Source organism: Elephantulus edwardii, unplaced genomic scaffold (assembly GCF_000299155.1).
Source record: "Elephantulus edwardii isolate Elephantulus edwardi_28Jun2011 unplaced genomic scaffold, EleEdw1.0 scaffold00220, whole genome shotgun sequence".
NCBI lineage: Eukaryota > Metazoa > Chordata > Mammalia > Macroscelidea > Macroscelididae > Elephantulus > Elephantulus edwardii.
The window spans coordinates 1,303,948-1,317,631 of NW_006399970.1; the positions used below are offsets into that span (position 1 = coordinate 1,303,948).

The 13,684-nt window shown below is 35.8% G+C and overlaps 1 protein-coding gene across 1 annotated transcript in view; it reads left to right on the plus strand.

Annotated features, from left to right (window-relative positions):
- CLOCK (clock circadian regulator) overlaps nt 1-13,684 on the plus strand; it is a 141,638-nt gene that overhangs the window by 39,656 nt on the left and 88,298 nt on the right. Inside the window, exons 3-5 of the mRNA XM_006898097.1 lie at nt 872-1,020; nt 4,255-4,346; nt 11,823-11,912. Of these exons, the coding sequence (XP_006898159.1) occupies nt 872-1,020; nt 4,255-4,346; nt 11,823-11,912 (331 nt within the window). The remainder of the gene's footprint in view (nt 1-871; nt 1,021-4,254; nt 4,347-11,822; nt 11,913-13,684) is intronic.

Below are 13,684 nucleotides of genomic sequence, written 5' to 3' on the forward strand. Positions count from 1 at the left end.
CACTGGGCTGTTTTACAACTCAGAAGTTCACATGCAAGGTAGAGGTGAAGTAAGGAACTGCTTATGAGGTTTTCCATCCATTCAAACAACTAAGAGATAGTGAGAAGAGTTGGGACCTCAGAAGGCTTTTAGGACCAGTTAGTAGGCTCTGTGTCCTGGAGAAAATAAATATACTTACCAGTAATGTTAATGCTTATCCACGGCTCTTCTGGGAGGATCTAAATCATTGAAGCGTCCTCCTTTGTTTCCAGAGCATATGTGTTTTAAGTGCTTCATTTTTGTTGAGTGGTGTACTTACAAACATTGATAAAAAATTTGGTCTCTGTTCCCAACTCAAGGAGTGCCAGCTAAGCAAACAAATGATTACAGCGCAGGCTGTAACAGGTTACAGAGCACAGTGCTGCAGGCTGGGATGTAGAGCAGAGGGGCACAAAGGGGTAGAACGTGAGGGTAAGCCTGGAGCAGAGAGTTTTCTTTCTTGATTTCTGTTTATGACTTAAAATTTCTTGGGATAGATAATTTTCTTATTAATTTAATTGTTTTCACAAAATAGTTAGCAATAATATTCACAAGAATTTTCTTACTAAAATACAAAATTGATAAATTTTGGATTACATAAAACATGAAATTTGAATGTAGTTGTCTTACTCTGTTTACATAATAATGTGTATGCTCAAATATGTAAGTTTCTTTAGCAGTAAATTAATATGAAAAGTTACTGCTCACATTTTCTGTGGGGTTTTTTATAATCATTTGCTAGCAATAGTATTCTGTCCTGTAGGGTTGCTGTGAGTTAGAATTGGTATCATACAACAACATTTGCGTAAGTAGATTATTTTAAAACGGCTTTTTAAATTTCTCATTTCATCAGAGTTTCTAGAAACAAGTCTGAAAAGAAGCGTAGAGATCAGTTTAATGTTCTCATTAAAGAACTGGGATCCATGCTACCTGGTAACGCTAGAAAGATGGACAAATCTACTGTTCTACAGAAGAGCATTGATTTTTTACGAAAGCATAAAGGTAAAACTTAACTTTATAAAATGAGCGTTACTTTTTTATACTATCCTGTCCCTTAAGGCATAATGATTAGAACTTCCCATGTTTAAGAGTGAAATGCTTCCTCAGTTTTTTAAGATTTTCTAATACGTTCTTTCTTTCATTCAACAAACATTTCATGTCTACTCTATCCTATATCCTCAGGGTGTGAGATAACACTTGTTAGCCCTCACATAATTCAAGCCTAAGGAGACAAACACAAACACATAATTATAGTACAAATAATTATAAAGTGAGAAGTGCTCATAAGCTTACGGTGATAACACAGCAAAGAAGGTGTCAAGGAAGGCTTTAAATAGCTGAGGCTTTTTTTGGTTTCTAACTGAGTATTTTAGATTAAGTAAGGAAAATAACATAAAATTTTATACAGAAGAAGCAGTCTATTTCAAAGTGAGAAGGAGAGAGAGTTTAGTGTACCTGGAGCACAGCTCACCTTGGGAAGTCATGGTGACTTTGAAAGAAGGGCAAGAACCAGATCATAAAAGTCTTATTAGTCATAATAAAGATTGTAGAGTTTTTTTTGTTTTCAGTGTATTCCTAAGAAATAAATATTTAAAGAAAAGGAATTGTTAGTGAAGAAAATCACTATGACTTAAGGAGTCTTGAAAAGAAAGTTTAAAAACTATGCATTTTGGTATAAATAGTAGATGGAAAAATATGCAAAAGAACATTTTCTTTTTGGCAAGTAAAGCCGCAAAACATCTCAGAAAGACCATTTGTAACTAGCTGCTATTTACTTCTCTGTCTCAGGTAATACTTTACCGGCGTGGTATGCTACATCACTCTAAAATTATTTTCATTAATAATGTTAGTGACTTTTCTCCTTTAAAGTTACAGCTTCTTCTTACTCCTCATTATCTGCTGCATCTCTGTGGAACTGACAGTATTCTCAGTCCTCCTGGCTTTCTTTGCCCTTAGCTCTTATTATAATACTACACTTCCTTCTTTATCTTCCCCTTCCTTATTGCTACTAATTTCTCTTCTTTTTTTTTCTACTGCCCTCTAAATGTGACTTTTTTTTTATCATCCTGCTCTCTCTAAATTCTTTCCTTTGTTTATTTTAATGCACAGTTTCACCTATTGCCTCTTTATGAAACGAAATTAGACTGAAGGTACTAAACTGAAAACTACGAAGTCTGTGTTTTCAGATGCCAACTTTACAGCGTTCTGTTTCCAAATAAAGGGAGTTCTGGTGGCCTAGTAGATAACGAGTTGCATTGTCAATCCAAAGACATGAGGCTCAAATGCACCAGCTGCTCTGAGGAAGCTAGATCTATTATGTGATTTACATCCTCTGAAAACCCACTGGAGGGCCAGTTATGAGTTGATTCTGATTTGACAAGACATAACATTACTGAATAGCTTCTGGATCTTTCTTTCTCATGTCTTTAAATTCATTACATCTAAAATTGAATTAATTTTCATTTTATCAAGTGACCTCTGTCCCAGATCTTATTTATTTCGCTACACTCTTCTTTTAGTCACTCAGGCCACAAACTTAACATTTCCCCCCACTTCTTTGATATTCATAATCAATTGCCAAACTTCATTGATTCTCCTATAAATGTAACAGAATTACTTTTAATTGTTTTTATTGCCAACACTATTATTACCTTTCATCTCTTTATATGTAATAATATTTTCACTACCCTCCCACTCACTGCCATTCAGTTGATTCTTACTTGTATTTACTGCAGGACAGAATAGAATTACCCCATGCAATTTCCAAGGCTGTATGCTTTGCAGTTGCAGAATGCCTTCTCTTTCTCCTTTGGAGCAGCTGCTGGGTTCAAATGGCTGACTTTTTGGTTAATATTTGCATACTTTTTACTACCAGTACTACCTCACTAACCTCTGAGTCCCATGTGAAATTGTGTTCCATTTGAAATCAGTTTCTTCTGTATTGTTGGAGTTCAATAAATGATTGTTGAATGAAATGAAATTAAATACATGCATTTCTCTCTGACAAGAGAATGTTGATTTTTGGCATTAAGTAGATAAGGTTTTTAAAACTGAATAATCATTTCTCATAAAAATAAAGTTAACTTGATAGTTAAAAAGAAATCCATATATATATGTGTAGTACTCTTGACATAGGACTGTGTGTAATCAAACTTCATGGGATTCACTTGAGATTTAAATCCTGTTTCAAATATTTGTAACTTATGTCACTTTGAAAAGTAGGGCTGTATGCCACAGAATTGGTAGCTATACTTCTTTGTTACTCTGCATATTCCAATGCAAGCATTTTTGAAATATCTCTATATCTGTTAATATATTAAAAGAGTCCATATTTTTCACAGTAAAGTATATTTTATAAAGTGTTATCTATGACATAAAATGCTTGTCATTTTTATTCTGCCTTGTTTTAATATATTTGTCTTTTTAAAAGGAAAAGAAATCTCACCCCAAAACAACCCACTATTGGCTAGCTACCAGTTCAGGTTTTGTTAATGATGAATAAGTTTCTCATAACTAAATCTAGAGAATTATGTAACGAAATAGAGTAGCAATAATTGTGATAAAATATGTCTCAAACCAGAGATCCACAAACTTTTAACTAACTTGCTACAGCTAAAATATATGTGAGAAGTGATTTTAAGCAAAATCACTCTGTAATTATTAATTTTTGTTCTTTAAAATCTTAATTTTGTATGTTTCTTAATTAAAATAGAGTATGACTGAGAGGAATGATTTTGCCCCAGCTATGCTTAAGTCCTGTCAAAGCAGGCCGGCTGACCTCCTTGGCCTCTTTACTCTAGGTTCCAGTCCTTATCTCCAGTCTAGTTAACTACCAGTTGAATGGCACAGAAGAAGGAGGAAAAGAGAATTATTTCATAATTTTTAGAGGAAACTTTATCTACTCTACATAGATGATAGTAATAGATGGCTTTTATTGTTTGCTTGTTTTGTAAAGCAGGAAACAGTCCTGGGGTCATCTTAACAAAGGCTATCTAAGGACCCCCCAACGAAGAGAAAGAGACTCATATTCCCAAACTACTAAATTCAAGGAGCTAATTTGCCACATTGACTCAAATATTTCATTGAACCAACACTTGAACCTCCTGATACTTAGAATTACAGATGTTATCGCCTGTAGTTCTCATTTTTAAGTAGAGTGGGAAGGAGACAATTTGGTACTCCCTCCCCTCTGGTGGTTGGAGTATGCCATTAATGTGTCAAATAATCTATTCACAGAAATCACTGCACAGTCAGATGCTAGTGAAATTCGACAGGACTGGAAACCTACATTCCTTAGTAATGAAGAGTTTACTCAATTAATGTTAGAGGTATGTCCAGATTTAATTTTTAAAAATTTTTAACTTTCCTCAAAACAAATTTGCAAGGCTGAACTACTTTAATAAAGTTTTAGCAGTATTATTTTAATATTGAAAACCCATATTTCTGATGTAAAATTTTGGTGTAAATCATGTCTTTAATGAAAATAATTGAAAATAACTATTATAAGCAAATAATACTGTATGGTAAAGCAGTGCTCAATTGTTGCATTTTCAGTACTGAGTATTTGAGAGCGTTAATGGAAAAATCAGAAACCTAAATCTACCAATATACTTAAGATGACTATCACAACATTCAAATAAAGAATAAGATGTGATATTCATTACATATTTTTATATAAAATACTGACTGTATCCTTTTGAGCTCTGATAGCCCAGTAGGTAGGGAGTTATGCTGCCAGCCCAAAGGCTGGGAGTTCTAATTCACCAGCTGCTCTTCAGGGTGAAAAAATGAGCAGTCTCTTCCTTTGAATTTTATAGCCTCTGAAAACTCAAGGGAGAGTCAACTATGAGTCACTTCTGACTTGATGGCAATGAACAACTGGCAGTAGGATTTTTTTAGAAAAAATTAGTCACCTTAAAAAAACCCCGCATGGAATAATAAATGAGGTATTAAAAAAATATAAAAAAGTAAAATATACATTGAAAACCAGCTTAATTTAGATAGAATAATTTTTAAAAGAAATTATTTTTTAAAAGTTTGGACTATTTGTACTTTTAATTGCAGAGCATTATATCTCCTACAACCAACTGTAAAAAGTTTTGGGCCTCCCATCTATCAATTTCTTTTTCTACTTTTTGCTTTATAGATTAATCTAGGGTACTAGTTATGCCATAAAAGTGCACAAAAATCAGTTTCTGTGGAAATGGATAATAAATTAGAAGTTAAAGTGTTAACACTTTAGAAGTAATAATAATTCAGAATAAGAAAAATAGATACATAACAAAGTAGACAGGGAAAAAATATAGGAAAGCAATGAAATGTACATGTAGGGGCGGTTAAGTAGCTTGCTAGCCTCTTAACCTACTTGTTTGGATATGTTATTTTAGACCTTAAGCATCCATTTGTGTTGTGCATTTATGTATATGTTAATCATATTTCAAGTGTCTTCTTTGCATGTTTACTAAAGTTTGAATGAGGATGGAAATATTTTGCAAATAATTGGCTATTTTTCTGCTCTAAATATAATCGTCAATTGCTGGATTGATTGATTGATTAATTAATTAAACCTTTGTTGTTGTCCAATATTGAGTTGGAACCAACCCATAGCTGACCCTCTGGCTGGTTTTCAGAGGTAGTTAATCACACAGGAAGAGATTACCCATCTTTCTCCCACCTTCATATATTATGCAGTAATGTTACCATTTGAAATTTGTTGAAATAGCAATATTTGTAAAAATTTAAACCTATAGTTAAAATCTAAAAAGTAATCACTTAATACTTACCTCCCAATAACTCATTGAATCATCACAACTATCTTAGGACATAGACATCAGTTCCGTCTGTGTCCTTAACCAGATGGATTGACCCAATGACTGCAGATGGGCTTGAGTATGTCAGAGATTGTGAGAATAGCATAGGATAGGAGGGTAGCTTTGGGTTGTACTTCACTCTAAGGCACCTAACAACAACGTACATCACTTAAAACTGAGCAGATTGGTATACAAGAAAATTATGAAACATCCCTAAAGGAGCAAAGATAATTCATAGCTCATCTGGGATTCATTAAAGACCAACTGACCTCTGAGCCCATGCCCTCTTACTTTAATGAAGTTGTTTTCTCTAACAGCTAGCAATGGCATCAAAGTTGAGACTAAGTAATCAATGATTGGTTCTCTAAATAAATGTACACTTACTTTACAAGCCAAGTAGTACTTGACAATTTGTTAATTTTTTTTTCAAAATTAGTTTGTCATTAAAAACTTCTTTGCTGACAGATATATACATACTCTTTATTTATGGCAGCATTATTCACAGTAGCAAAGAGATGGAAACAGCCCAGGTGTCCATCAACAACTGAATAGATATAGAAACTTTGGTACATTCGTATGCCACTCAGCATTGAAAAACAGTGAACTTGTAAAACACTACACATGAATGGATCTGGAAGACATTGTGCTGAGTGAAATATCTCAGTCAAAAAGGGACAAACACTGATAAGCCCAGTATTTATTATACTATAGGAGCAAGATGGGGAGGGAGAAAGAGCAAGAAAAGAATGGATAAATAGCTAATACACTACTGGAATGAGTGAAAAGAAGGACATTCTGAAAGGAATGGATGACTAGAAACCATGTGTATGACAGTTAATATTCTTGTAGAGGGAACTGGGTGAGGGGAAGGAGGGAGGTATGCATGAATGAGTGAATAATTTTTAAAAAACCAAAATACCAACTTTGAGAAACAGATTATTTTGTTGTTGAGAATATACCAAAGCTTTGAACTGGTTCAGTCCAGTTCATGAGAATCACCAGAGGACTTTGTTAAAAGTGTAAATTTATATTTTTATAAATATGTACATTCTTATATCTGAAAATATATATCTTAAAATGGAAATAGAAATTTATTATATGTATAATATATAATATTTATTATATATGACTATGTTTATATATTCTATATTATATATTATATATATTATATAATATAAATATATTATATCTTATAATAGAAGTATAAATTCTCATCAGGGTTACTTACCAGAATAAACTGGTCTTCGATCCTAGAGGCAGGGTATCCTTTTCCACCTTGCCTTCTGTTTCTCATGTCTCCAGGCTTCCTCTTCAGGGCCCTTCTTAGGGCCTATTCTAGGTTGATGTGCCCCCTACCTTCATGGGGCACTGCATCACTCCATTCAGGTCTGGACCTTGCTGTGCATCTTGCTAGCAGAGGCTTTTCTGTTCTGTTCTGTTTTCTCTTAAGTCTTTGCCTACTTTGAAAGAGCAAAGGTCATGCTCTGGTCCCTGCAGTAGAATGAAGCCAGCCATGAGCTCCAATTTCAGTTCTCTCTACAGGAGAGAGCTGAATCCCTGTTTATTTATTTATTTTTTTAATCCCTGTTAATACAAATATTCTCAGAACAAATATTGATCACCAGAATAAATACTAATTTGCTCCCCCAAAAATGACACAATCTAATTTCTTTTTAACACTATTTTGGTCTATTTTTGGGTCAAATAATGATAATGTACTAGGGAGTTTTGAGGAACTCTGGTGGCATAGTTCAAAAGGAGTTAAACTAGTAACCCTAAATACAGTGCCTATCTGGTATTTGAATCCTCCAGCCCCCCCACAGGACAAAGATAGGTGGTTTCCTCCTGTGTGATTTATACACCTCCAGTGTGATTTAAAACCAACTGAACAGTCAGCTGTTAGTCAGTCCTGACAATACAGTGGTAAATGAATCAGTGAGAATGTAAATGTTTTAAACATAATTTTGAATTTGCTTCAGTTAGAAGGCCTCTACCCTACTTTAACCAAAAATAGGTTTGTCTGAGCCATTCTAGAAGGTCAAATTCTACCTTATATAAATTATTTCTTAGAAGTAAGTCTTACTCCTGATATAAGTACTAGAGATGGGGGAGAGCGGATGAAAGGGTGCATTTTTCCATAACCTGTTTCTACTACAAACATACTAGGTGTGGAAAGAAAATAATAAGTAAGATGGATATGAAGAGGAGTGTGGCATCAAGATTGGAGGTAGACTCATCAACAGTCTGCATTATGGAGATGACAAAACTCTGCTTGCTGAAACTGAGGAGGACTTGAAGCACTTGTTACACAAGGTCAAGACTGCAGCCTTCAGTGTGGATTGAAGCTCAACATCAAGAAAACAAAGATTCTCACCCCTGGGCCAATTGGCAAAATCATGATACATGGTGAAGAGATTGAGATTGTTAACAGCTTCAGTGTGCTTGGCTCCACAATCAACATTCTTGGTACTATCAGCCAGAAAATTAAAAGATAAATTGCATTGGAAAAGTCTACTTTCAGAGACCTCTTCAAAGTACTGAAGTACAATGATGTCAATCTGGAGACTCAGGTGTGCCTGATCCAGGCATGGTCTTGCAATTACTTGCTATGCATCAGAAAGGTGGACAATGACTGGGGATGATAGAAAGAGAATTGATGCCTTTGAGCTGTGGTGCTGGGGAAGAGTATTGAACATACCATGGACTGCTGGGAGAACAAACATGTTTGTCCTAGAGAGGATGAAACCAGGTTGCTCCTTGGAGGCAAGGATTCTAAGCTTTGTCTGACATAGTTTGGGCACATGACCAGAAGGGACCTGTCCTTGGAGAGGGATGTTGTGCTTGGGAGGGTGGAGGGACAACACAATAAAGGAAGACCCTGGATCAAGTGGATTGATTCCTTGGCTTAGGATGGGGGGGGGGGTAGATGTATCAGAGGCAATAAGGTTGGCACAGTATAGAGCAGATTCCAGGGTCACTATGAGTTGCAAGCAACTCAACAGCATGTAAGAACAACAACAAAATGTATATAGTCCTTCATGTTGTTGTTATGTGTTACTGAGTCACAACTGACCCTTAGTTAATGTCCCAACAAGTTTTTAGAGGCAGTAAATCATATAGGAGAAGATTTGCCCATACTTTTTCTCACGGAACAACTTGTAGATTTGAACCATGTGCTTTAAGTTTGGCAATACATCTCTTTACCACTAGGCCAGCAAAGCTCCCTTGCCCATCTTAGACACTGCTATCTTTTGAGAGATAATCAAAGGATCAGTTAGAATTTCGTGTGATAGGTATCCTGATTTGAAAAGACAAGCCATTTTTCTTGCTTTCCTCTTCTCCACTGAATTTTTCTTTTCCTTTACCTACAAATATGCTTCAGTTCTTTTTAATCAAAACAAAAGGAAAACCCTCCTTTAATACTTTGTCCCTTCAGACTTGGTGTCTTACCTTCAGAATAGCTTCTCTTAAAATTACTGTCTTGTCTTCAAGACAGTGGTTTCTAGTAGCCTTTTGATCGATCACTCTCATTTCTCAACATGTTGCAGTCCTTTTGAAGTGATTTATTTGAAAGTAACGTAAGTTCATTTCTTTGTTCTCATTTCTTACCCTGTTTTTTCTCATTTTCTACTCAACCATCTATCTTCCTCCCACTCACCTCATTCTCCCTTCCATTGACTTCTTTGACAACCTATGTCTGTTTTCCCTGGCATTTTTACTACTACTACTACTACTACTACTATTATTATTATTTTCTGTGCACAGACAATCCCAGGAATTTAACTTAGGAGTGCTTCTCTCTTAGCAGATTTTATTTTTTCAGTTGTTCTGAGTCTAGGATTCTCAAATGAAAATTCTTTGTCGTTTGTATAGGTATAACTTGTTATTATGAGTAAATTCTTGCTGAAAATTCTTTTAAAACAGCTGGAACAGTACAGGAACAGAAAGGTTCCCCCCAAATTCAGCTTGGTTTCAGAAGAGGCAGTGGACCATGGTGTAAAGGATATCATTGCTGGTGTCAGATGGATCTTTGCTGAAAGCAGAGAACACCAGAAAGTTGTTACTTAAAGGCATTTGAATTTGTGGATCATAATAAATCATGGATAACTTTGAGAAAAATGGGAATATATAGACCAAGAAGCAATTGAGCAGAACAGGGGGAACATTGTATGGTTTGAAATCAGGAAAGGTATGTGTCAGGGTTGTATTCTTTCTCCATACTTACTCAGAAATACGCTGAATAAATCATGGACTCTGAACAAGAGTGTGACATCAGGAGTGGAAGAAGACTCATAAACAGCCCACATTATGCAGAAATGACACAACTTTGTTTAACAGAAAATGAAGAAGACTTGAAGCACTTGACGCAGAAGACCAAAGACTGTAGCCTTCAGTGTTGATTACATCTCAACATCAAGAAAACAAAATTGCTCACCACTGGCCCTGTAGAGAACATCATGATTATTTTAAGGTGCTGTTAAAATGACTGTGTGGCTCAGCAGATCTGAACCTTAATGCTGCCCCATCCTTAAAATCCCTAATAGTCTTGAGAGCTCATTGTTAAAAATCACTGTGTGGTCCATCTTGTTGAGGTCCATCTTTCTCTCTTTGTCTGAGCCTCCACCTTGTCTAGTATATCTTAAAGACTGGTCCCTCCTGGCAACATGCCCAAAGTGTGTGAGATGCTAGTTCACCATTCTTGCCTCTAAAGGGCACCAAGATTGCCTTCCTCCAAGACAGACCTGATTGTTCATTTGAAAGTTCATGGGATATTCAATACTCTTCTCCAGTAGAAGGATTAGAGAAAAGAGTTAAGTTGTCAAAGATTTCACTTTACTTAGATCCACAAGCAACAGCCATAATAGCACCAATCAAGAAATGAAAAGACATGTTGCAGTAGAAAAATCATCCTCTCAAGAGTGCAAAGAGCAACAATGTCAGTTCAGAGACTAGGGTGTGCCTGAGCCAAACAGTAGCATTTTTGGTGTTTTCTATGCATTTGGAAGTTGAACAGTGAATGACCACAGAAGCAGCAATGCCTTTGAATTGTGTTGGCAAAAGTACTGACTATACCATGAACTGCAAAAAGAAAACATTTCTGTCTTGGAGGAAGTGCAATTAAGGTGCTTCCTAAGGGCATGTGTAATGCCGTTGCATATACTTTGGGTATGTTATCAGGAGAGGCCAGACTTTGGAAAAAAGACATCATGATGTGAAAGGTCAGAGAAAGACAACTCCTCTCAGAATTGTGGATTGACCTAGTGACTGAAGCCCTGCATCCCCTGCTCTGATTTGGTTTTCAACTTTACCTGTTTTTATTGTTTTTCTCAATGCTTTCTTCTCTCTTCATTCTGCTGCTGATTTTGCTCACAGTCTTCTCCAACTGTTCCAAAAGCTACTTTCCCCCTCTATATCCATTTTAGAGGATTTAAGACTTCCAAGCTACTTTTGTTAAAGCACAGCGCCCCTGCTCTAAAGCTCTCAGTTGACTTCCTGTTACATATATAGAACAAAGTTCAGAAGTCTTAGCTCAAGACCTTTCGTGATCTTACCACCAGCCTTGTTTTTTTCAGCTGTGTTTCCTTCTGTTCTTTTCTGCTTTATCCCTCATCTGTTTCTCCCTCCCCTCAATCACACACTTCTCCCTGCATATAACTAAAAGATATGTCAGATGTTCTTTTTATGTGCCAAAACATATTGTTTGGAGATGATATCTTCATATAATTTATAATAATACATGTGATCAAAGTAGAACATTGATTCTCTCTCTCAGAAACAATGGATTAAATAGACAGATTATTTAAAAAAAATCTCAGTAATTTCTTTCAGAAACATTTAAAAATGCATAAAGATGCATGATAAAATGTTGCAAAGGGAATAGTATTTTGATGATATCTTGGGTAATAAATATCATAGTATTGACTTAAGATTTTTATTTTGTCATATGAAATACTTTTTTATTTTCATTTAACCAACCATTATGTTTAATTTCAGGCTCTTGATGGTTTTTTTTTAGCAATCATGACAGATGGAAGCATAATATATGTGTCTGAGAGTGTAACTTCATTACTTGAACATTTACCAGTAAGTATAAAATTCCTATTATTCTCTTTTTTTATTTAGTGCTGATTTAAAACTTTTAAAAATACCAGGAAGGAGAGCTCCGGAGCAGGATTGAGCCGTAACCCAAGAAGAAATGAGAACTTTCTATAAGTCTTAGTAGTAGCTTTGTCTGTTTTCTCTTGAGTCAGCCTTGACTCAATATGTAGTGATTTCGTATTTGGCTACCATTTTATCTAACCTCTTCTTCCTGCATCCTGTATTCTGATGGGGGGCTGTTAGTGGTTCCTTTCTAGCTAGCCTGCTGAAAATCTTGCAAAGTAGAATTTCTACAGAGACACTTGTTGCAACTAAGAAACATTCCTAAGTTTCTCAAAAGCATGACTTTTAAAGTTGATACATTGGTTTAAAGAACTTTTTTTTTTAAATAAAATTTTAATTTTATACTGGTTTACTTACAAAGTTCATATACATTTTTTTTCCACACTGGACCTTTCCCATTTCCTTTACTCACCCCTCCCTCAACTCATCAAATTGTGAGACCATATGATTAACTGCGTATCTTCACTTCTCTGCTTCCACACTCCTCCCTTTGGTTCCTCATACACATTCTAAAATAATGGAAATTAAAAGACGTATTGCAATGGGAAAGTCTGCTGTTAGGGACCTCTCCAAAGTACTAAAGAGCAATGGTGTCCCTCTGGAGACTAAGGTGCATCTGATCGAGGCCATGGTCCTTGCTATCACTTGTTATGCATCAGAGAGTTTGACAATGACTAAGGATAGAAGGAGAATTGATGCCTTTGAGCTATGGTGCTGGAGAAGAGTATTGAGTGTACCATAGACGGCTAGGAAAACAAACAGATTCATCCTGGAAAGGGTCAAACCAGGCAGCTCCTTGGAGGCAAGGATTCTAAGGCTCCGTCTAACATACTTTGGACATGTTGTAAGGAGGGACCGGGCCTTGGAGAGGGACATCATGCTTGGTAGCGTGGAGGGATGGCGCAGGAGGGGAAGGCCCTCTATGAGGTGGATTGATTCAGTGACTGGGGTAACCGGGGTGGGTATATCAGAGACAGTGCGATTGGCAAAGGACAGAGCAAGTTTATGGCTTTTGTACTTAGGGTCGCTATGAGTTGCAAGCGACTCGATGGCACATGACAACAACAACATATAGTCTTTGTCCTTATGGGACTTAGTTAGTTCACTTCCAAATAAGGTATTAATTTACAAAATCATTGCTCCTGCATGCTGTGTTGTATTCCATCATAAAATTGGTAACAAAATTTTTATGCTATATTTCTTGAGCTGATAATGCCAAAGTGATCATGTCCAATTTGTGATTAATATGACCAAAACGATAGAAAAGCAAACACACAATTTAGGTACTCACTAACCTAAAAAAATTATTCAAATCTAATTAGAAAAAATTTATACCATTTTTTTAGTATAGTGGCTTCCTAAATTGTGTTTGCTTTTTCATTCAACTTGACTTTGTTGACCCTGTGATAGTCACTATGCTAGGTGCTCTACTGCAGTTGATAGTTTTAATGAATTTTTATGATAGTTAAAATTATTAGTTGGCATATAGTAATTCATGTATATTTTATTTCACTACACACCAATTCTACAGGATGCATCACCTTTGACCGGAAAACATTACGACTAAACTTCAGAGACACTGATCCCAACATAAGGAACTACCATCAGCTGATGTGTTTGAAATCACAGAAGCCATGGAAGCTTCATATATAAGTTATTAGATGGAGGGCTGGTAAAAGGGAGATAGATGTGAA